General features: G+C 38.8%; 5 protein-coding genes across 7 annotated transcripts; 4 read left to right on the forward strand and 1 right to left on the reverse strand.

The window, feature by feature from the left end:
• The first annotated feature begins 4,520 nt into the window (after positions 1–4,520).
• sapcd1 (suppressor APC domain containing 1) lies at positions 4,521–10,331 on the forward strand. Its single transcript, XM_015024264.1, has 4 exons — positions 4,521–6,288; positions 8,965–9,132; positions 9,892–10,038; positions 10,129–10,331. Exons 1-4 carry the CDS (start codon positions 6,190–6,192, stop codon positions 10,216–10,218), a joined length of 504 nt encoding a protein of 167 aa, XP_014879750.1. The 5' UTR covers positions 4,521–6,189; the 3' UTR covers positions 10,219–10,331.
• Positions 10,332–13,382: 3,051 nt separating this feature from the next.
• On the reverse strand, positions 13,383–14,505 carry LOC106941298 (achaete-scute homolog 4). The gene is made up of 2 exons (XM_015024277.1): positions 14,091–14,505; positions 13,383–13,965 (listed from the first exon to the last, which is right to left on the reverse strand). The coding sequence occupies exon 2, from the start codon at positions 13,938–13,940 to the stop codon at positions 13,434–13,436; it is 507 nt and encodes a 168-aa protein (XP_014879763.1). The 5' UTR covers positions 13,941–13,965; positions 14,091–14,505; the 3' UTR covers positions 13,383–13,433.
• Positions 14,506–15,547: 1,042 nt separating this feature from the next.
• On the forward strand, positions 15,548–23,648 carry LOC106941310 (CD209 antigen-like protein B). Its single transcript, XM_015024284.1, has 3 exons — positions 15,548–15,706; positions 15,877–16,922; positions 23,508–23,648. Exons 1-2 carry the CDS (start codon positions 15,642–15,644, stop codon positions 16,910–16,912), a joined length of 1,101 nt encoding a protein of 366 aa, XP_014879770.1. The 5' UTR covers positions 15,548–15,641; the 3' UTR covers positions 16,913–16,922; positions 23,508–23,648.
• Positions 18,166–19,538, forward strand: LOC106941316 (CD209 antigen-like protein E). Of its 2 annotated transcripts, none has more exons than XM_015024298.1 (2): positions 18,166–18,292; positions 18,639–19,538. In XM_015024298.1, the coding sequence occupies exons 1-2, from the start codon at positions 18,249–18,251 to the stop codon at positions 19,417–19,419; spliced, it is 825 nt and encodes a 274-aa protein (XP_014879784.1). In that variant the 5' UTR covers positions 18,166–18,248; the 3' UTR covers positions 19,420–19,538. The 2 variants fall into 2 exon arrangements, with proteins under 2 accessions (XP_014879784.1, XP_014879789.1); XM_015024303.1 differs by having other exon boundaries at positions 18,174–18,294; positions 18,644–19,538.
• LOC106941333 (lactose-binding lectin l-2-like) lies at positions 19,629–23,648 on the forward strand. 2 transcript variants are annotated; one of them, XM_015024322.1, is made up of 2 exons: positions 19,629–19,983; positions 22,729–23,648. In XM_015024322.1, the coding sequence occupies exon 2, from the start codon at positions 22,793–22,795 to the stop codon at positions 23,495–23,497; it is 705 nt and encodes a 234-aa protein (XP_014879808.1). In that variant the 5' UTR covers positions 19,629–19,983; positions 22,729–22,792; the 3' UTR covers positions 23,498–23,648. The 2 variants fall into 2 exon arrangements, with proteins under 2 accessions (XP_014879808.1, XP_014879799.1); XM_015024313.1 differs by lacking the exon at positions 19,629–19,983 and adding an exon at positions 22,270–22,395 and having other exon boundaries at positions 22,729–23,646.
• Positions 23,649–23,738: the final 90 nt, after the last annotated feature.

Genomic DNA, 23,738 nt, shown 5'->3' on the forward strand with positions numbered 1-23,738 from the left:
ATCACACCACGACATCTTGGTCACATTTAACCAAACTTTTTGAGTTGGCCAACCAAAATCTTTATCTTTCATTCATGAGAAACTTGGAGAGGACGGACTTTCTGCTGCATGACCCAAGTGCATTTCAGCCCAAGATGGCCGATGGTGTTTCCTTCCAGAATTTGTGGTTCCAAGCAGCAAAGCAACCCCAGATCATCATACTACCACCACCATGTTGGTCTTCCAGTATGCTTTTCTGAATCTCTTTAGATCTTCACACAGATCCTACTTGACCGTTTCCTTGGTCCTGCCTGGATGTAGTGAGATCAAACCAAAGAAGAGTGTTTGCTCATGTTGTAGCAACCATTCAAAATTGGCTTAAGGATCTGAAACATTAAAGTCTGATAAGGAGGAGCGAGAGAGCAAACTGTTTTTCTTTTTTTAAACTACTTCACTATTTTGGTCTGGGATCTAAATGATAGAAATCTTTTGAAAAAATAAAAAAACACAGCAAGGGAGTGGAATATTAAAAGATGGACGGATGCCAAAATACAATCTAAGCAGGTTTTAACTCTTCAGCCACTGCCGTCTTTTGGTTTTCGACCGACTTCAAACACAGCGTCAATGTTTTGACTTGAGCATGTCGAATGTGGAACATCGAACATGGACTGAGACGTTCAGGAATTTTACTCTGGTAAAATCTGAAATTTAGAAACAGAAAAATGATGGGAAACCTACGAGGAGCAACACTTCCACCTGGCTACGCTCAAAAAACTGCAGTAGCAAAAGCTTTTAGTTAGATTTTTCTCATAAAGTTTTTGTTTTGTCTCAGTTCCATTGAAATGAGACAAAAAGCTACATTTCAGATAATATTCTTCCTTCCATTGCGGAACAGAAAATCATAGCTGGAATCAAACGTTAGACATGCTCCAGTTTCTCTTGCCACACACACACACTAGTGGTTTGAGGTGCTGATTTCAGAGCCGCTCACGTTGCGCGTGAAGCCTCTCCTGTTGGCGATCGCTATCTGAAATACTGTTTTTGCAGAGTTGGATTGTGGGCGTGGGGAGAAAAAGGAGGAGGAGGTGGGAGGGGTAAATCAATCTTTTGTTTTTTCTCCTGAGAAGCATTTGTCTTGTTATCTGTAATCCAAAATGAGAACGGAAAACAGAAAATAATCCTCCACTTTCTGAAGTTCACTAGGTTTTGTGTGTGTGTGTGTGTGTGTGTGTGTGTGTGTGTGTGTGTGTGTGTGTGTGTGTGTGTGTGTGTGTGTGTGTGTGTGTGTGTGTGGAGTTCCATCAAAACAGATGCATGTGTGTGTCAACACAAGCAGCTCCTTCTGGGTTGTTTCTTCTCTGCACAGCTGAGGAGAAAAAGTGGCCTGCTCCAGCTGATCTGTGTGTTGTTGTTGTTGTTTTTTTTTCCCCCTTTATTTACATCTGGGCAACATCTGGTTTGCGTCTGTCCAAGACCTATTGAGCGGTGCGTGACAGTGCAACAGAGAGGCAAAAGGAAGGTGAAGGGCATGCATGGGGGGGTGGAGTCCATTTGTGGCCCGACTGGCTTCTCTTGTGTGTGATCATGTTACCTGCACGGCGACCCAGCAGTCTCCATGGTGTCGTCTTTGTGAAGGTTGTCTGCTCAGTTGGAGCCGAATCAGATATTCTCCATTCATTTTCCTTGACACCTTTTTGTCGTCTTTTTGTCGTCTTTTGCACCAATGTCCTGATCAAGATTGAGGATTTCTCGCTGTTGCTTCGAGATCCAGATGTCGAAACCACAGGAGGAGAACTTTTTAGATCAGTGTTTGGCTCCTTCTTGTCGCTGATGGTGTTGGGTTTCTTCTTTTTTTTATTTTTTTTTATTTAAAGTTTGCAGCAGTGAATCAGGTCACATATGGAGGTGAAAGATCTTCACACAAACCACATGGAAGATGAAAACTGTGAAAGCTGTCATGTTTTGTGAGCCAACATGTAAACCAAAACTGTGATAAATAAGACCGAATTGTGATGGGACTTGTTGATGGCTTTAAAAAGATTTCCGTTCAAGTTTATTTGTATAGCACATTTCAGCAACAACGTCAAAGTGCTTCACATCATACATTCACCAGTTGAGAAACAAGCTTGTAAGCATTAAATTTTGTCAAATAATCAATACACATCAAATATATTGATCAGAGTTCTATTCTCTGTTAATCAAAGGCAACTCTGCATTTAGTCTTGATTTAAAAGAACAGTGTTTCAGCTGTTTTGCAGTTTTCTGGGAGTTTATTCTGGATTTGCCACGTATAAAAACTGAATGTTGCTTCTCCATGTTTGGTTCTCTATGTTGTTTCTTTGCATTTTATTGATGGACATGTATGTGAGACATTTCTGGGGATGGATTTATATAGTTCAGCCTGAGCGATACCGACACTTTGAGTTACAAAAGTATCAATTATCTTTTATGCTCTGCAACATTCATCATACAACATCCACTTTATGCTGGTAGAATTAAAGATTTTGCATTTTCCTTTGCATGTTTGTAGAAGGTACATAAACTCTCTTTGGACGTTATATTTTGTGAATATTTCATAACCAGATATTTATCTTTGGTTGGTTAGACTTTGCAATGAAAGACAACGTGAAGAATGTTGTTTTCCCATCGGTTTGTGCCGCAACGTGTTGAAAATGTTGATCTGAGATTCTCTGGAGTTGCCCGAGCTGCAAAATCCGCGTCCACGTTTTTTCGCATCCATTTTTAAAAGTATGTGCGAGTAGTGGCAGTGAGAAAGCAAAAGCATTAGGTGTGTGATAAAGCACGAAAGAGTAACACAGGAAGCGAAGGGGCCCCCCAGTTTTAGCCACAAAGTTGTAGAAGTGGAAGCGTCTCACTATAGCGCCTGTATCACAACCTTCCCCCTTCTGCTGATGTGTGTTCAGATTACTACTACTACTACTAAGCTGTAAATATAGTCGCACACTTTAATGTGATATTTAGGTAACTTCCTCTTTATGCAGGGGCCCAAGAATGGAAAATTACTCCAAATCTGCATGCTGCACATCTGCAGCAGCAACAGAAACGGCCAGAACAAGACGGGATATTTACATAAAGACTCGTTTTATTATTTGACCCGTCCAGAAAATCCACTCTGAGCAGCTGCAATGGGCTTCCAAATGGGGACACAACAATCTGTTGTGGATGAAACAATGAGCTCATGGAGCTTTAGGCCATGATTTAGGGGGGATCACACGTCTCGTGATGTAACAGAGTCATGGGTCTCCCCTTGCAGGCTCTATCCCCTGGATGCTGACACAGAGCGCAGCTCGTCTCCGCAGGGAGTACATTCTATCCCCTAATCACCAAAACCCCTGGAAAATCTTTGTATCTAGCCTCTTTTATTCTGATAGACCTAATAAAAAAAATAAAATCCAACTGCAGTCTAAAGCAGGAGTGTCCAAAGTGCGGCCTGTGGGCCATTTGTGGCACATGAACTGACTTTTTTATGTGGTGCCCAACTGCAGTTCAAGAATGATCCAAATTTATTGAACTTTTTTCTATTTTTACTGGGAATAAAATTATTAATGTTCTTGCAGTTGAAAATGTTCAAGTGCACCACAAATCTGGAACAAACCTCCAGAAAACTGCAAAGCAGCCGAACCACTGATTTCCTTTAAATCAAAGATAAAAATCTTTGATGTGCTTTGATGGTTTTGAAGATGGCATTTGTCAAAATGTGTCGCTTATTTCACAACCGGTGACTGAACGATGTTTTTACGAAGTACAGAACTTTGAACTGCCTTGCAGATAAACTTGAACTTAAAAGTGTTTGTTCTTTTAGAATCAAACTTTTATCAGCGGAGCCATGTCTACCCAGAGACTTTTACTGAGAAACTGAGTTCACTGCACCCAAATCAGCTTTTATTTAATTTATTAAACTCTGCTAAATATAGGAGGCGTCTTGGAAGAAAATAACCCAAATCCTGTTTTTAAATCAGAATAAATTTGTTAAACCAAGCCTAAAAGAATTTGAAAACTAGATGTACTTTAAAGTACGTTATAAGTAGGAATTAGCATTTTAAAAAATATCTTTAACTGTGTCATTTCTAATTGAACATCCCACCATCCCGATGAAGAAAAAGACCCTTAAGATGCAAGGTCATTACAACCAATGCAATGGTTTACATTAAAGCACATTCACAAGATAGAATGGCCTAGTCAAAGTTCAGATGTAAATTTGATTTAAAATCTGTGCTTGAGCTGTTTTGCAAAAAAGAGTAGATGAAATTTGATCTATTTCAGGTGGTAAGAAGTTTCACAAAAGTCATAAAGGGATGAATACACTTTGTAGATTTTTACTATTTATTATTTTTTTTGTAGAATAAAATGTTACCATTTGCTGATCTTTCCCCCCATAAAATAAAGAAAATGGTACATGTAATGTAAAAAACAGTGAAGGCGATTTCAATAAGTTTGAATGATTAGCCTCTGTCTGTGAAGCTGAAATGTTTATTTATTTATTTATTTATTTATTTATTTATTTATTTATTTATTTGAAAAATCGTTTTGATTTACATCTACACCCGTTTTTAAAACTGTCCGGTCAAACCAGAGAGGTTCAACCCAACTGTGTTCTCACTGTGTTGCGCCACCTGGTGTTTCACAGAAGTCATTGCCTTTACATTCCGTTAGAAAACAGCCGCTGTGGAAGTTTGCTGCCTCCAACAAGCAGACTCACTGCTCCCCCTGCTGGTTGACGACCAGCGCTGCAACTTCAACGGACTCAAAATTGCCTATAAAATTTTAGAGACGATTAAAATTTATGTGCAATAAACTGGGTGTAATAGTGGAACGCCCTGCAAAAAGAGAGATGCGTTAACTTGTTTTTACTGTCAGTAGGAACTGGCTCAGCCACAACCTCTGTATGATTAAACGTACTTAATGCTGAATGTACAGCTGATTTGGAAGATAATGAAGCTTCAAGTGAACATTCTTGTAATTTAACTGTTTTCAGATGTACAGCTGTAGAGGCAGAACGATCAACATCTACTGATTAACATGAAGCAGCTTGGCATCCACATCCAGCAGGGGGCGCTGGTACTTTTCTCCAGGGGTCAATGGGTGAAAAGCAGGGAACACACGGACAGGTCGGCCGTCAGTCACAAGACAGCAGGACGAACAGACACTCTTCAGATCTTATTTTTAAGTTATTCTGCGATTACAAACTAATGCGAATAGATTATTAAATAAAATATTTTAGTTGCTCCTTACCTTAAATTGCTAATTTTGCTTGAACATGGCAATGAGTTCACTGCAGTCCAAACCCTACAGTCACTAGCTCTCACTCCAACATAGCATCTTTGGGATGTGGACAAATCTGCAGGAAGCGTGTCATGGTATCGTGACAGTATGGACATAATGGACTATGAAGAGTTGAGGAAACTGTTGATCAAACCTCACTTCAGCCACCAATAAGAAACTGTTTTGTTGTTTGTTTGTTTTGTTTTTTTGTTTCATCCTCAGATGTAGATGCAGGTGAGTCAAATCTAATGTACTTTCTGTACTCAGAACCAGAACGATATAAACATGTACAGTATCTACATGTTTTATTCTGTACCCTTTTTCTCCTCAGGTTGTGACGCATTCCTGGAAGCATGTCGGGACAGAAGGCGCATTAAAATAAGAAACCAGTTACATGTGCTGTTTTCATTCTGCGGCACCGGCGCGGGAATGCTTGACGTGATACTTGGAAACGTCTGCCAGTCCTTAAACAGAAGAAGACGGATACAAGAGACGCAGAGTCGTTTTCCAGCCTCAGTGGAGTTCTGATTTAAATCCAGGAGTGACACTGAGCTCCAAAACACACCAGTCCACACCCTTAAAAATCTGCCACTTTTCAGGTTTCCTGCTCTCATTTTTACGTTTTTTTATACTGTTGTGTTTTCCGTTGCATTCACTCGGGCGCTATCCACCCTGTTGATGTACCAGTCATAGCAGTGACATGAGGAATTTACCTCACCCTCGGGGCACCATGGTGCCTGTCAGTCGTTCTGCTTTTTTCCTCTCTCTCTCTCCCTCTCTCTCTCTTTTCCTCTGTGTGTGTGTGTGTGTCTCTCAAACAAACACACACTCACTCTTTCTTTGAAACAAACCAGTGTAGCTCAGTGGTTTGTTGTCGGCAGTGAAGGCAGCTGTATGGGGTAGCCCTCAGTTCATGACTTCCTCTCCATGGCCTGCCGTCTCTCCGCCTCTGGCTCCTACACCGTTGTCATCATCCCACTGATGACCAGCCTTCACAGCCAGGAGGCCCTTCGCTTCTACCTATGGGTGAGGTCGTGTTTGTGTATATTGTCTCCGTGTGTGTTTTATGGTCAGACATGATAACTAGGTCACAATTTACTTCCTCCGGAGTCCATAAAAGTGTCACAAAGTTGATGCATTTGACTGTGGTACATTTTCTTGACCTTTTCCCGAAGCTTGAAATTTAGTACATATTATCTAACTATATGTCTTTCTGTAGAAGCAGCTTCAAGAGTGACTACAAGGTGTTAGTTCGCCTTTCAACTCATATAGGGTGCTGATTATGGATAAATAACTTCTGTGAGTGCATTTATTTTTTTACTTATTTGCAGTATTTTGGAAAAGTTTCACTGTTAAGGAAATCTGTAAAGAACAAATTGTAATATCAGACAAATATGATCTTAGTAAATGCTAAATGTAGTTTTTATATGATGCAAAGTTGTTAAACTAAAATCATTTTACTGCTAAATTATGAATTAATTGTAATTAGTCACATTGTTTTGGATCAGCTTTACTAGCCACACCCAGGTCTGATCATTGCTTGAACTGTAGAATCAAGAAATCACTTGAATAGTACCTGTCTGACGACATGAAGTAAGCTAAGATTTCAAAAAGCAGCACTCTGACTAACTGAAGTCAAATTGCTCTTGTTTTAGATTAGCTAGAATTGCTAAAATAATTTTTATTTGCTAAATGTCACAATAATGAGAGAAAGAATTTGTCAGATTTATTTTTTGTAAAGTCCAGTAGTGTTGTCTCCTTTAAAATCTTCTGGAAACTTCTTCAAATCTTTCTTCTATATTTCTCTTCTGATTTGTGTCTTCAGTGTTTTCAAATCTATGTATTTAAAACATACAAATAAGCTAAATGTAGATATGGAAGAGTTGGCTAGAAAGGCATCATTTTGACTGCTCAAGCTGGTTAGCTTTGTGTGATAGTTAGCTTCATATTTCCCTTTGCTAAAATTAGAAAGTCCTCTATACCATCAAAGAAAATAAAGCTGTTGCCATTTTTGAAGCTTGTCATTGACATTATACACTTCATGAACTCTCATGAATATTATTTATTACCTATATGTAATAAATAAGAACTTCTCATGTACAGCTAGCTTCTCTGTAGCGCTCCATTTACACTTGATAGCATGTTAATCATTTTAGTTTTCAACTAACACTAGTTTTGGCTAGCCTCTAGGAGTGACTTTTAAATGAGAGTAACAACACCTAGAAATCTGATGTCAAGTTAGCGACTAGGTGGTAGCGTTAGCTTTACTCTAGCTTTACTACTCAATTGTCCACGTCCTTGTTGCTGCATGTGGGTCCTCCTCTCTGGAAGGATTCAAGTTGAACTTGTTGCAGTACAGAAAACACCCTAAAACTCTCCCAGTTACTTTAGGTTAGTAACACTTGCTTTTCTTGTTAGGAACTGGTTTGAAAAGCTGGCGAACGCTTAGATTTTGGACCCAGTCCAGACAGGGATGGACTCTAGCAACTGTTTTGGCAACGGCATTGGCCCTGGGCCCCGAGGATTTAAAGGGCTTGGACATTTTTATCACTTTGGATGTATTTTTTGGAAGAAACGAATTAGTATTTTAGGGGTTTCCCAAGAAGTTCAGTCTCATATAAACTATGAATCCATTGGGTTTTCATTTATTACCACCTCCTCTAACCTAATGCTGGACCCTGATGCATAATTATGACACAAATTCAAACCATTATTCCGGAAAATGACAGAACATTGGCAAAACCTAAAAAGTTATGTATCGATTGTTTGGAACAAAAACACACTGCTGTCATTATAGGACCACAGTGGCCGACAGCGAACTGTCCTTGAAACCTACATTGATCTTTTTTTGTGTGTGTGTTCATAAACACATCAGCATGTGCGCCTGGAGCCAAATCTATGAAATAAAACATTTTAACATGATGTGACATCATGATGAAGGTTTTTTTCACTTGTGGGATGTCCCCCACAAGTGATAATCATGGTAGAATCTTTTATTCTTATTTTTCTGGTACATTCTGAGCCTGTAATTTTGCTCCTTTAGATCCGAGTCCACAATGTAACATATTATTGCTCCTATAAGCTTTGGACTGAAAGGAAAAGTTTAAAATTTTGGCTTTTCACCATGCCAAAATTACAAGAGGATTTTGACTTGGCCTCAACAATTATATTAATATCCCTAAAATCTAATTTAATAAGCAGTTTTATGTTTGGGTTTTTTTGCCTATAAATTTACAGCCCTTCTTTGAGGCGGCTGATGTGTTCCTGATTCTGATGATTCATCATGTTTATTTATTTTTTTCCTGCTATCAACAGTCAGTATTTCCATTTTGGCTGAATTTGTCTGAGTGATAAATCCCCACATGTCCAGTTTGTTCTGCAAAGTTCCTTGTTTAGTCTTCTGTACAGTTAGGGAGACTCAATTAATATTTTCAGATGTGCTTACATTGTTACTATTGTCCATATTTTCTGAAGTTTTTCTGTTTCATCATAGTTTTAATTATATTTTAAATATTAAAGTGGCCTCAATGTGTTGTACATCACTTCATTATCTTCTTGTGATATATATTTTAATCTATTTCTATCAAACTCTCTCCACTGGAAGTAAGAATAATAGTGGTTCTGATTACTATTCATGTAATTTGTAGTAAAGTAGCTGTCCAAATGAAGAGTTTCTACATTTTGATTTTTTTTTCTACTCAGATTAAGCGGATGAAGGACCTGGAAAAGGAAAAGGATGCCCTGTGGTCGGGTCTGGAGGTTCTGGAGAAGGGTCGGCTGTGGTACTTCCAGCGGCTTGAGGAGAACAGGGCCCTGCGGTGCGTCGCGACCAGATACAGCACCGGCGCTTACCACAAACGTGCAGCAGAGGTACAGCGTCATGCGCTGTTGAGAAAACAAACAGTGGATGAGTCGGCCTGAGAATGAACTGGACATTTATTTTTTGTTTCATGTATAGCATTGGAAAGAAGGTCTGTTAGAAAAACAAAAACTATCACCAACTTTCACATGAACAAGCCCAAATGTCTTGATCAGATGAGACAACAATTGAGCTAAACTAGCACTGACAAAATTAATAAAACAATGATGAGAGACTATCTCTAAACTTTTATGGCTTAACTTAAGATCAACAGGTTTATGGCTGAAACTTATAGACATTTGTGTGTTCCGAGATTCTGATTGAGATTCTTTGACTGAAGCAGGTCAAACCTTTTAATCCTTTTAAAAATGTACATAGTATGTTTTGAAAACAAGGAAAGCAATTAAACTCTGTTAAGAAATAACAGAACTTAATAATAAAATTATATGTTTTTGCATAACCAGCAAAAACATCCACCAAAAGCTTCTGGACTACAACAAAAACCTCAAGTTAGATAGATAGATAGATAGATAGATAGATAGATAGATAGATAGATAGATAGATAGATAGATAGATAGATAGATAGATAGATAGATAGATAGATAGATGTCTATCAAAACAGCTACTCAAGATTAGAGAAAGCAAGTTTGGAAGCCATGATGTTGCATTTTAGGAACTCGCATCATCCAAAACGTTCACTAATTATTTACGTCGTTTACATTATCAGCTCTATTCTCTTTAACTGTGGTGAAGTGTTTGTTTCTCTGTAGGCTCGGTCCTGCCTCCCCACGCACATCCAGCGGGTTAACGGCTCCCTCGGCTCTATAATGAGTGAATCCAACGTCAGCAGCAATCCCTGTCTCTGTGATCCACTGGGGGACAGCGACCTCCGCTGGCGAAACACGGTACTGACTCAGGTACATATAAAGCTGAATAAGTTTTAGCTCATTTCACTCAATTCCTCAGTCCATGCCTTCACACCAATTTAAAAATAAATCCTCTCGTAGAAAGTGAGCGAGAAGAACCGTCGGATCTCCGTGTTGGAGCTGGAAAAGGAGGCTCTCCTTGACAAGCTGGAGGATCTGCACTTCTGCTGAGTGCCTGAATTCAAATGAGATGATCCGCACTCCGTCGGCTCCCAGAGCGGCTAAGTGTGCAACACTTAGTCATTTGTAAATGTATAAATTGCTATAAATTCTATCTAATCTTTTTTTTTCTGGTGTTCCTTTCAACATTATAAGCTTGGCCAACGAGTTTTCAAGCAACTTGTCTGACATGTTGTTGGCAAAATTCACCAGTGAGTCACTCATAGTTTATGAAAGCCAAACCCTGCAGAATGAAATCCGCTGTTACAGCAGTTTCCCATAATCTAGTTGACTTTGTGATTTACTTTTTCCTGACTTCTGTATTTTGGATCTTGTGTTTTGAGTTATTTCTGTATTTTCCCCACTTAGCTCTGTTATTTAGTGTTTATTGATCTTATCATAGCCATCCCATGTTCCTGTGATGTCTTCAGTATAATCTCAGTTCTTTTCAACCTTGCTCCCCACTCATGTAGTTTCCAGGGGGGTTTCATAAAATTACCTTCTTTGCAGATGATACTGTCAGTTTTAGTACACAGTATCACCAAACTGGTGTACTGTTTTTCTTTTGTTTACCTGAGGTGTAGAGAGTACCCTGCATCATTTTGTGTCCCGGTTCTTCTGTTTCCGTCCCCACATGAGGGCTCCCTGTCTGGACACGTCGCAGGAACCTCCTCTGGTGGTCCCACGCTGATCTTACACCAACCGATAAAACTTTATCGCACGCAGTCATCTTTAACGTTTGCAGGAATTTTCTCTCGTGCATAGCACAACTGTAGCTTTGTGCACACAGAAAAAGAAGGCTGAATTGTTTACTACCTTAAGACGGATGGTGATGTCTGATCAGAGACTGCATCTGTTTGCCCATTTCTACAGTAGCTCCATGCACAGACCTAACTGTTTTATTTTTAGCTTTTCATATCGAAATTTTTCCATCAAATTCTCATCTTCCCTGAGTGCTTGTTGACATCAAGGCCGATGGTGGCCCTCTGTCCCCGCCTCTGTTTGGATAGGTTGATCAGATCGCCGCTGCTGTACTTTGATTGAACAAGCATCAGAAAAGCACTTTGATTAATCTTCTTTTTTGTGCACTCTGTGACATAAAAAAGTGGAACTAAACCAAATACTCCTGCTCGAACTATGCAATGTAAAAGAAGCGCCTCCTGTGAGAAATCGGGGCACGAACCCGATTACAATCAGCTTATTGCACATCCGGAAAGAAAAACATCCATTATGACGGAGGCTTCCCTTTAAGTAGCTTTATGCTTTCGGTCTTCACAGCGCCGCTGAACCATCAAGCCTGGGGCTACCAGCACTCAGCTAATTATTGGGTCTAATTTGTACACAGTGCTGCCAAATAAACACCTTTGGTGCGGATCGTCACGCTTCGAGGCTGTCAATGCCGCTGTTCCATAATAGCACGGTTCATCTGAACTGCACTCTGCTGGTCTTTCCTAATCCCTTTTACTTGCATTAAAGGTTTTGTTTACTCTTTCAAAAAAAAAAAAAAAAAAAAAAGGGGGGTTTGGCACCAGTGAGAATCGGAAAAGAGAATATGGAACTAAATACAGGTCAATCTTCGGAGGTTCACCTTTCAAGGCCACACCAACCCGAAAGACAGAGTCAGAGATAGAGACAGTCTATCACATAATATTGATATTAACACACTAAATTCACAAAATGTGAAGAAATTGAACAAGTATAGTTTTTTTTTTTTTTTTTTGCCAGTGTTGAATTAGGAATTAGGATTTCACCATAAGGACCATTTCAAACAATGTTGGTTTGCTCTTAGTGCCAAAAACAACATAAAAAAAAGCAGAACGAAACAATAAACAAACAAAAAAATATGTAATTCAAACAAAGATGATGAAAGTTGTGTCCATTTGGTCCATTTAAATATCCTGAATAATAAATACAGTGTTAAAAAATAGCAAAATCAAGAAAATAATTGTTTTTATGAAATTTATTTTAGCAGATATTGATCACTATTTCTGACTAGAAGTACTTTATTGCCAGATAAAGCACATGCAAATCCCGCCCAATTTTAATATACTAGAGCAGTTCACGCTTCTTACTGATTATTATGATCATTTCACTTTTGCATTTGCATCTTTTGGTTTATGACTAAAGCATAAAACATTAGTAAATATGTTCTACCTAAGTGGCATGGAAACCTTTTCCTGGCCAACCACCGCTAAGATGCTCAACTTGTTGGCAGTTGATTTAGCATTAATGCTGTGGCTAAGCTAACTGTAGGTGGATACAAACTTCAATTAAGACATTCAGACATTTAATTAATGTCTGATCAATGTCTGATCAAAATTTTAAGATATAATTTGACACCATCAAATTTAACCGTTATTAAACAAGAAGCTTACAAATTAACATTCCATTAAGAATCATTTAGTATAAAACTTTTATCTTAATTCTTTTTGTCTTTTACTATCAGTTACATTTTGCATTGCTTAGAGAAAAAGTATTGTCTTTGCTATTTTATTCATTTAAAGTTTGCTTAGGAGATTAAATGCACCATCTTTTTGTATGAATTTTTTTTATATTACAAAAACAGTTTTAGCTTAATTTTAACAAACTTTTGCAATTAGCATTAGTTTATTATTTATTTTGCAGCCTACACAAAATATAAATTTCTTCCTGAAGGGGAATATGTTTTTCTGTTGTGATGTTCACATAATTGCACAGTTAGGCCCTGATGGACTTAAGTCTAAAGAAAACTTTTAATTTGAACAAATGACTGTAAATTATATTAATATTTCGAAGTCAAAGTCACATGAAATTGATAGAGAAACTGTGAAGGGAGATAAAAATTAAGGTGAAATTTAGAGAAGTTCAGTGGACAGTTGTGTAAATAAAATGCAGTCGCATAAGATTTTTCTAAAACTAAATTTAAATTTGAATACATTTATTTAATTTGTAAAAGCAGAAAAAACACAACTACTGCTGCTCATGAAATCTCACAAAGTATTTTTGTCATGATTATTTATGCCATATTACTAAATTCATGCTCAGCACAAAATAAGATGAAGGATCTGTCATGCTATGGACGTGTTGCACATTTTGAGTGATATTAAAAACTATTTTTCTTTACTGAATAGATGTATTCAGATTTAAGATTTTTTTTCTTTTTCTTATTTTTTTTAAAATTCCTACAATTTATTTTATTTTTTTTTAACATCTCTTTCCCTAAACTGTATTTTTGCTTATGGAAATCTTCAGTAAACATTATCCCCGCTGTCGCTCATGCTAGCTTTGGACTCTCCGTCACTTCCGCACTCTGTCCTCCGCCGCAGAGCCTCGCAGTCGCGCGCCTCATTGAACGACATCTCCATCCGGGAGACGTCCACGTCCAGCAGGCCCTGCAGGTGCTTGATGTAGTCAATGGCCGCTCGCAGCGTCTCCACTTTACTGAGCCGCTTGTCCTCAAACTCCTGCGGCAGGTGCTCTCTGAGGCGCGCGTACCCCTCGTTGACGCAGCGCACCCGGTGCCGCTCGCGCTCGTTCCGCTTCTGGATGAACGCGGGCTCGAAGGAGTACTCGCACACGCCGAAGGGAGCGGGGAAGGGGAAGCAGGGCAACCGCCCGCAGGGGAACCCCTGGTCGAAGTAGGCGGTGTCGATGTGGAAGGGCATCCCCAGCCGGAGCGCATCCTTGTGGCGCGCGGAGCCGCTGTTCACGGAGATCCCGCGGAGAGCCAGCGGAGGCACAAATATATTCTCCATTAACTTCTTATTATGAGATATATTTCTGGAAAAAAGAACAAGCATTTGTGATGAACAAAAAAACACGGACAATTCAGGTAAGTTAATGCGAGGATTTCTTTTTCTTTTTCTTTTTTTTTCTTTTTTTTTTTCCAAAAGTTAATTTCTCACCCTGTCAGACTCTCCCCATCTGTCCAACGCTTTTCAGAAAAAGATTCCTCCTGATGGATGAAGGGATAGAAACAGCCTGGTTCTAACTTGAGAGCTTTGAGGCGTTTAACCTATAGGGGTGTGATCTGGGGCGGAGATGGTCTTGGATCGAGATAAAACTACAAAACATGTCCTTCCTTCCGCTCAGTGGGAAGTAGATCTCACCGCAAAGGAGAAAACAACAAACTGCAAGAAAAAAACCCCCTTATCTTTCATCAGTACTGAAAAGCCCTGTAGTGTACCAATGTGGGTATTCTTTGAGATGACAGATAAGTTTGTCACAGTTTTTTTACACTCAAAAAATAACCTCTAATGACTGTTTTAAACCCAGAGTCTAATCTGTAAAATATAAATTTGAAATATTATTGATGGCAATTTCTTTTTACTGTGTAAAATATTTACTCTATGTCAACATGATCCAAGAAAATCTAAAACTAACTACAAAAAAGAAAAAAAAACACAGCAAGAAAATAAAAAAACATCATAGCCCAATTGTAAGATTTTTAAGCAGTATCTACAAGTTAATGAAACATTTGTTTTTTTATGCCAACTCTAAATAAATGAACACTAAATAAAATAAACATTTCAACCTAATTGGTTTTAAGGTTTGAGTTTTGAAAGATTGGCATCTGTATTGTTCACACAATATGCAGATGACTGTGAGATTTGTTACTGAAACTATTTTTACCTTGTTTTTTTTAAAACACATTAAACAGAATAATTTAATATGCTGAGGTGTTGGTGTTGGTATCCTTGATGAAGAAATACATGAAGATGAAAATAACAACAATAAACCTGCATCCAAATCCTAGCTAATTGTTCCCGGGCAGGAAGCTAGCGTTTGTACTACAGCACAGCTACCGATTAGAGGAAGTTAGAAAAGTTGAAACATCAATAAATCTTAATATTTACAACTAATTATCCCAGAAAAAAATGTACAAAATGTATTGCATTTGGTATCTTTATGATGTGTTACAAACTAAAAGCAAATTATGTAAAGTTTTAGATCATTTGGCCACAAATGAGCTAAAATGAGTTGAGATTTTTTGCCCGTCTAAAGTCATGTGGATCTAAAATCTTAAATCACTAATTTACTTATTGAATATGACTACATCTTCATGTCTGGTAATAATCTGGCCTTAGTTTGTCTTGCGAAATTGAGCTCAGCTTTCTAAAAAGTGTTCAATTGCAGGTAATTCATGCTTTAACAAGGTGATATTTTTACATAAGGTCAGGTTAGATTGGATGAAATTCAGCATTTGAAAACCTCTTGTGCACATTTTTGTTATTTAAATACACTAAACTGAAAAATAAATATATTTTTTTGTTTTTGTCAATGATTTAGCAGTTTTCCAGATTACTAGAGTTGCTATGGAGAGATTGCCATGGAAACCAGAAGAAAACCAGACTCACTTGTTTTCATTTAAGACATTCGGACTTCTAAACCACCTGGTCTCAAATGTATCTGCCAAAGTCAGCAGGCTAACAATCTGCTGAGTGTGTGAAGAAGAAATGTCTTATGAAGACAGGGTTGTGCATTTACTCACATATCTAAGAACCGATTTTAGGAGTCCAAGGTAAGGATGGAATTGAAAATGAGTTTGACACCCCTGGTATGTCTCATTAAAATATGTTTAGGGTCATTATGTTTCAAAATGTGGAACATTTCTGAGGGCAATGCAACTTTACGCTAGTTTGTTTAGCTACATCCGAGTGAGCTTGATTCTCTTTTTGTATTTGTTGTCAGGTCTGTTACCTACACAACCTCAGGACCTGAACATGGACCTGAGAACAAAAGCAATGCCATCGTCGAACTTAAGAGGATATTCAAACTCATCTGGCATATTGTTTTAGTCGGAATTCTGAGCGGGATCCTCCTCGCGGTGGTATTGATCATCATTGTCGAGTGGAACACCAACCAAGTCGTGATAACAAGTCTAGAGCAAGTCAAAGAGGAGATGGCAATCAACACCGAGAGGCTGCTAGAAGAGAAAAACTGGATTGCAGAACAGCTGAACATAACCAAGGCAAACTTCTCCATTCTGAAGGCCGAGTATGACCAGATGTGGTCTTCTTGCAATTTAACCGTGCTGGAGCTGGAAATCAACCGCCTGAATGGGGTCTTGAAGAGAGCTGCACAAAGTAGAGATCAGTATGAGAGGCAAGTCAGGCAGCTGACGAACCAAGTGAAGACTCTCCAGAATAACTACCGGCCTATGGAGCAGGAGAACAGGAAACAGCGTTCGATCCTGTCCTCCAAGCGGCTCGACTACATCTGGAATCTTTGTGACCGGACCACGTTGCGGTGCTCCCGCTGCCTTCGGGGTTGGAAGGAGCACGCTTCCCGGTGCTTCTTACTGACCAAAGTGGATAAGAACTGGGAAAATGCTCGCATCGATTGCCTCAAGTACAAGGGGGACCTAGCTGTCGTCCACAACGCCGAAGATCAGGCGTTCCTGACGAACCTGACGTTCCAGTTTAAAAAGGCTAATCCCGACATAACCTTTCACTCAGCGTGGATCGGGCTGCAGGACTTGGTCAAGGAAGGAGTCCACTTCTGGGTCAATGGAGAGAGAATCAAATGGGATGTCATATACTGGAAAACTGGTGAGCCCAACAATGCCATCGCTACCTGGGACACTGATCAGGCCGGTCAGGACTGCGTGTCCATAGTACCGCCAGATGCGGTGGGCCCTGAAGGTTGGATGAACAGCTGGGATGACATTACTTGTGTTGGGAAACGTCACTACATCTGTGAGACTGATGCTCTGATTTTGGCGTAGGATGGACGAAGTCCTGTTTTAATCTGGTGACAAGACACATGTGGGAGGAAGTAGTTGGATCACAGAGACTGAAATGCAACTTTCTTGTTAAAAAACACAAAACTCTGAGCAGACAAAGCTCGGAATGAAAGATTGTGGGGGCAGCATCATGCTGTGGGGATGGGATGGGGTAATGAGAAGGTAGATGGAGCTAAAAACATATTCAGTCTATACCCTAAGAAAATCTAAAACTACAGAAGAAGCAAAAGAAAAAAAATTAAGAATTGTTACCTGTATGGTTCACACAGTATACAGATGACTATTCGATTTATTTCTCCCCCCACCCCCCTTTTTTTTTTTAAGAAAGCATCAAACAAGAACACAGAATAATTAAAAATGCAGAAATGCTGCTGTTGGTATGCTTGATGTACAAATGTGGGAATACACAATTAACAACAACAGACCTGCAACCAAATCCCAGCTAACTGTTCCTGGTCAGGAAGCTAGTGTTTGCCCTTCAGCACAACTACCAGATACAGGAAGTTAGAAAAGTCAAAAACTTCAATAAACCATTGCATTAAAACAATGGAGTAAAACCTTAACATTTGCAACTAATTATCCACGTCATAACAGAACAATTGTATAAAGTATATAATTGCATAAAATATAACATTGTAATTGTATATGATGTATAATTGTATAAAATGTTACAAACTAAAGCCAGTTTGGTTAGAGTAATTTTCCCATTTTAAGACAAATAAAGGGGAGAAAGAAACTGTGGTTTGCTGGTCTCCCAAAGTCTTAGTAATGATTTTGTGACCCTTTCCAGACTAAATAGATGACAGGGATTTTGATTTCTACTGTTTCTGAAGTTTTTTGATGATTTATTTATTTTTTATAGATGGTGCTATAGCTTTTATTTTACATTTCATATGATAATGATAATATAATATGACAATGGGGCTTGTTTGAGTGCATTCTGATTTATTAAATATCACTAAATCTTCATGTCAGAGCCTCAGTTTGACTTAATGACAGTTTTGTTTTAACAAGATGGCTGACATTTTCACGTAGACTCAGGTTGGTTTGGATAGCTTTTTTTCTCCATTACTGAATGAAATTCAGCATTTGAAAACTGATTCTATTTACTCTTACATGTTATTTGAATTCACCAAAACTCAAAGTAATGTTTTCTTTTGTTGTTGTTTATGTTTTCCCCCCCCAATGATTCAGCAGCAGGACACGAGAGATTGCCATGGAAACCATACTCCCTTGTTTTCATTTAAAACATGCTCATTTTTGTCCATTTAAAATCACCTGGTCAAATGTATGTTGCCAAAGTCAACAGACCCATGCCATGACATTGCTCACTTATTTAAGAAACACTGTAACTCTTCCCAGGTAAGGATATAATTACAGGATATTGATGAAGGAACCGCAGATATATTGATTTATATATATTAGCTTGTTAAGATGCAAAATGTAACTGTATATAAAATAGTATGGGTTCCAGAATTATTTCAGAGTTTTGAGACTAGAAATTTAAGAGCTACTTTTTATTTACACTATTTAGACCAGTTATTTTTACTTCCCCTCCATCTCACAAACAGATTTGTGTTGATATATATCGCATTGTCATTTTGTGGCAAAATGTGGAAATATTTTAAGGGCACTGCAGTTAGTTTTACATCCTGATGAACATATTTACTCCCCCACTCCCCGTTTTTCTCTCTCTCTCTGTTGTCAGGTCTGCTAACTACACACCTCCAGAACCTGTCCATGCACCTCGGAACCGGACAAACAGCACCTCAGAGTCTACGAAGAAACAGAAACGCCACCGGTATCTTGTTGTGATCAAAATTTTGAGCGGGCTCCTTGCCATACTGATGTCACTCTTCATTCGCGAGTTTGTCAAGGAGAAAGAAATAATGACGAGTCTAGAGCAGATGCAGCTTGCAGCGAACAACGCCGAGAAACTACAAAAACTCATGTCCTCCAAGCGGCTCGACTACATCTGGGATCTTTGTGACCGGACCACGTTGCGGTGCTCCCGCTGCCTGCCGGGGTGGAAGGAGTACGCTTCCCGGTGCTTCTTCCTGTCCAACATGGACAAGGACTGGGAAAATGCTCGCATCGATTGCCTCAACAACACGGGAGACCTAGCTGTCGTCCTGAACGCCGAAGATCAGGCGTTCCTGACGAACATGACATTCCAGTTTAAAAAGGCAAATCCCGGCATAAACTTCCACTCAGCGTGGATCGGGCTGCAGGACTTGGTCAAGGAAGGAATCCACTTCTGGGTCAATGGAAAGAAAATCAATCCGAATGTTATATACTGGAGACCTGGCCAGCCCAACAACGATACTGATCCTGATGACCATGTCCCTGATAGGCATGGTCAGGACTGCGTGTCCCTAATACCGCCGGATGTGGTGGGATCCAGTGGCTGGATGAACAGCTGGGATGACATTAGTTGTACAGGGAAACGTCACTACATCTGTGAGACTGATGCTCTGATTTTGGACTAGAATGGAAAAAGATAGATTAGAAAGACTGAAATGTTGTGAGGGCAACGTCATGTTGTGCGGATGCGTTTGGTATTAAGAACATGTCAGTCCTGGAATAAAACCTTCTAGAATCTGAAAAAGACTGTTTTGTCAAAGAAAGTCAAAGTCCAGATGTTGATAATTCAGAGTGTGTGCCGAGACTTAAACCTTTTTTCACACCAATCTGAGAGACCAGAGCTGACTGTAATAAAATGTATGTGTCAAATTTTTTTATTTATTTATTTTGACACAGAGTACATGCCACGCTAACCTTACCTGCAGGGAAGATTGGTCATGGCGCCGTACATCCACACATCAGTATGAACAAAACTTCTTCATCGAACTTTTCAATGCCTTTGCCGTTTACATTCCTTTTTCTGACAATTTGCAACACACCAGAGGATGTTCCCGATCTGGAAGCTTACATTGATAACTACTACTACCATGGTTAACACCGACAACCCCGCAACACAGCAGGAGACGCCAAAACCCTACAGACGAAAGAAGACATCATCCAACACCGACTTACCAATGACAGATATCGAGGTCAGTGTTCTTGTAAGGAAGCGTACCGCGATTCAGAAATTACGCCGGGGCTTTTCTAAACTGTTAAACGTTTATCGTATGTCATTCACTTTGTATTAGTCTTTGATTGTGATTTGTGTTCCCCATTCAGTCATTGGTAATCAATTTAATCTACAGTCACCTACCACGTAATTCATTTTTTTATTTTATTTTTTATTTACTACTTTTGTTTGTTTCAACTGTTTTTGCCCCTCTCTCTTCCTCAGTCACTATGCACATGCATGGGATAGAACATTTCATCATACATTCAAACATCCAAATAAGATCATACATATTATTTATGTCAATCCAGCACTGATTTATCTTCAGATGAACAACCTAAAAAAGAAATATACGGCAACTTAAACCGGCTTTAAAACACAGGAAACAAAATTTAAATAATCACTCACCTGGAAAATCTGAAAGCAGACATATGCTTTTTACAGGAAACCCACCTTTCCAATACAGAATTAAATAGTATCAAACTTAAGCAATATAGTCATATTTATTCATCAACATTCAATTTTATTGCATCAAAATATTCATTTTAACTACATTAAATCTGTAGTAGATCCTCTCGGTAGATTCATAATCATCACTATAGTAATTTATAACGTAACATATACCCTGGCTAACATTTTAGACCAAATAAAGATGACTTGTCCTTTTTTCATAATCCCACCCTCCCCCCCATTAACAATTTGACAAATGCTATAATTGATCAAACCCCAATAACTTCAAAGTCAGGCACTCCACAAGAACAGTAAATCAATATATGAGGTCTTACGAACTTGGCGATGGTTGAAGAATAAATAATCGCACAAATTAACAGTACACATTTTACTCTCCCACCCATAAATCGTTTTCCAGAATCAATGTTTTTCTTGTCAACAACAAAGTTATTCAGTAGACACCTGAAACTACAATACATCCAATTATAATTGGTGACCATGCTCCAATATCTCTTACTTTATCCATTAAATCGTGCAATAAAGCATCTAAGTGGTGGTGCTTCGATACATCCCTCCTTAAAGATCCTGAATTCAACTCTTTCATTCAAAAAGAGTGGGCATTCTTTCTGGAGATGAACGACTCTCCAAATACAGCACCGTCTTTATTGTGGGAAACAGGAAAAGCAGTATTGAGAGCCAAAATAATAGCATATTCATCACACAGGAAACAACAACAACAAATGGAGTTAAATTTAGAAAAACAAATAACTTATTTAAGTAACTCTTACAAAACAAACCCAAATGACCAAATTAAGGAGGAACTCAATAATTCAAAACGTAAAAAAAAAAAAAAATCCTTAAAAAACTGTTATTCAACAGCTAATATATAACAACTTCCAGTACAGTAATAAGGTTGGTCAATACTTAGCGAATCAGCTTAAGCATAACAAAGAAAAATCCACCATGTCAGCCATTTTAAATTCAGCTGGAGAAACAGTTCAAGACCCTCAAGAAATTAACAGGATCTTTAAATCTTTTTGTATTCAGTTACACCAGATAATAATCCAAAAGATAATGAAATAATGATCTTTTCCTTCATAAAAGGAAAAGATCTTCCCCATTTATCTAATGAACAAACTAATATACTACAGATTCACTCTCACCAGCTGACCTTCATAACAGACTTCTTAAAACAACAACAAATCACCTGTTAATTAATTAATTTCTTAATCAGTGTCTGGATAGACATAACATATTATTATTTAACTTCACACACGTACGCACACACACACACAGACACACACACACACACACACACACACACACACACACAAACACACACACAAACATTCACAGTATTTTCTTGCACTGAATCAATCCAGCTCATTATGTTTTGTGTTTGTTCTTCAATTATTGTTGAATATTACCATAGTTATTATTGTTGTTACTGTTTTGTTTTTTTTATCACTGATGATAATGTCAGCTTAAGCATTTTATTCTTCTGCTCCCGGGTTGGCCGCTGGAGATAGAGGGATATACAAAAATAAAAGAATGAATAAATACAAATTTCACTTTTTAACATCTTCCTTTGTCCTTTATCATGTCAACAACACTACAATTACCTAAGTACCACACTGGACTCTTTTCCTGTTTCTCTTTTTCTTTTTTTTTCTCTCTATTGTTTTTGTTGAATACCAATATCTAACACTTGTATTTGTTACATATCACAATAAAAAAAAAGGCAATGATTTTTTCTGTTCCCTAATGATTCAGCAGCAGGACGCGGATAGATTGCCATGGAAACCGTACTCCCTTGTTTTCATTTAAAACATGCTAATTTTTGTCCTTTTAAAATCACCTGGTCAAATATATGTTGCCAAAGTCAACAGACCCATGCCATGACATTGCTCACATATTTAAGTGACGCTATAAGACTTCCCAGGTAAGGAACAGCAGATATATTGATTTATTATATTAGCTAGTTAAGATGCAAAATATAACTGTATATAAAATAGTATGGACTGCATAATTATTTCAGAGATCTGAGAGTGGAAATTTAAGAGCTGCTTTTTATTTGCACCATTTGGACCATTTTTCTTGTTTTTTGTTTTTGTGTTTTTTTTTACTTCGCCTCCACTTCACGAACAGATTTGTGTTGATATATATCGCATTGTTATTTTGTGGCAAAATTTGGAAATATTTTAAGGGCACTGCAGCTTTAGGTAGTTTAACTACATCCGGATAACTTGATTCCCCTTTTTTTCCCTGTTGTCAGGTCTGCTAACTACACACCTCCAGAACTTGTCCATGCACCTGGGAACCGAACATACAGCACCTCTATGAAGAAAAAAAAACCCAACTGGTATATTGTTGTGATCGGAATTTTGACTGGGCTCCTTGCCACGCTGATGTTACTCTTCATTCGCGAGTTTGTCAACAACAAAGACCTGATGACGAGTCTAGAGCAGATGCAGCTTGCAGCGAACAACGCCGAGAAACTACAGAGAATCCTGTTCTCCAAGCGGCTCGACTACATCTGGACTCTTTGTGACCGGACCACGCTGCAGTGCTCCCGCTGCCTGCCGGGGTGGAAGGAGCACGCTTCCCGGTGCTTCTTCCTGTCCAGTGTGGATAAGACCTGGGAAAATGCTCGCATCAATTGCCTCGACCACAAGGGAGACCTAGCTGTCGTCCATAACGCCGAAGATCAGGCGTTCCTGACGAACATGACGTTCCAGTTTAAAAAGGCAAATCCCGGCATAAACTTCCACTCAGCGTGGATCGGGCTGCAGGACTTGGTCAAGGAAGGAAACTTCTTCTGGGTCAATGGAGACAAACTCAAACTTGATGTCCGATTCTGGAGACCTGGCGAGCCCAACAACTCTGTAGCTACCTGGGACACTGATCAGGCCGGTCAGGACTGCGTGTCCATGGTACCGCCGGATGTGGTGGGACCTGAGGGCTGGATGAACAACTGGGATGACATTAGTTGTACAGGGAAACGTCACTACATCTGTGAGACTGATGCTCTGATTTTGGACTAGAATGGAAGAAGTCCTGTTCTAAACCAGAGACATGGAAGAACATAGATCAGAAAGACTGAAATGTTGTGAGGGCAATATCATGCTGTGTGGCTGCGTTTGGTATTAAGAACATGTCAATCCTGGAATAAAACCTTTTAGAATTTGAAAAAAACTGTTTTGTCAAAGAAAGTCAAAGTCCAGATTTCTATTGATTATTCAAAGTGTGTGCCGAGACTTAAACCATTGTTCAGAGAGGCTCTCC

Source organism: Poecilia latipinna, unplaced genomic scaffold (genome assembly GCF_001443285.1).
Source record: "Poecilia latipinna isolate Pla-1442-1.1 unplaced genomic scaffold, P_latipinna-1.0 Scaffold92, whole genome shotgun sequence".
NCBI classification, from domain to species: domain Eukaryota; kingdom Metazoa; phylum Chordata; class Actinopteri; order Cyprinodontiformes; family Poeciliidae; genus Poecilia; species Poecilia latipinna.

What these genes read in the sequence shown, in the direction of transcription:
- sapcd1 (XM_015024264.1), top strand. Translation starts at nt 6,190, where the DNA reads ATGGCCTGCCGTCTCTCCGCCTCTGGCTCCTACACCGTTGTCATCATC. An exon ending in CCCTTCGCTTCTACCTATGG is followed by an intron (nt 6,289 to 8,964) that starts GTGAGGTCGTGT and finishes TTTTCTACTCAG; the next exon opens with ATTAAGCGGATGAAGGACCT. An exon ending in ACCACAAACGTGCAGCAGAG is followed by an intron (nt 9,133 to 9,891) that starts GTACAGCGTCAT and finishes GTTTCTCTGTAG; the next exon opens with GCTCGGTCCTGCCTCCCCAC.
- LOC106941333 (XM_015024313.1), top strand. Translation starts at nt 22,352, where the DNA reads ATGACATTGCTCACATATTTAAGTGACGCTATAAGACTTCCCAG. An exon ending in GACGCTATAAGACTTCCCAG is followed by an intron (nt 22,396 to 22,728) that starts GTAAGGAACAGC and finishes CCCTGTTGTCAG; the next exon opens with GTCTGCTAACTACACACCTC.
- LOC106941316 (XM_015024298.1), top strand. Translation starts at nt 18,249, where the DNA reads ATGACATTGCTCACTTATTTAAGAAACACTGTAACTCTTCCCAG. An exon ending in AACACTGTAACTCTTCCCAG is followed by an intron (nt 18,293 to 18,638) that starts GTAAGGATATAA and finishes CTCTGTTGTCAG; the next exon opens with GTCTGCTAACTACACACCTC.
- LOC106941298 (XM_015024277.1), bottom strand. Translation starts at nt 13,940, where the DNA reads ATGGAGAATATATTTGTGCCTCCGCTGGCTCTCCGCGGGATCTCCGTG.
- LOC106941310 (XM_015024284.1), top strand. Translation starts at nt 15,642, where the DNA reads ATGTCTTATGAAGACAGGGTTGTGCATTTACTCACATATCTAAGAACC. An exon ending in ACCGATTTTAGGAGTCCAAG is followed by an intron (nt 15,707 to 15,876) that starts GTAAGGATGGAA and finishes ATTTGTTGTCAG; the next exon opens with GTCTGTTACCTACACAACCT.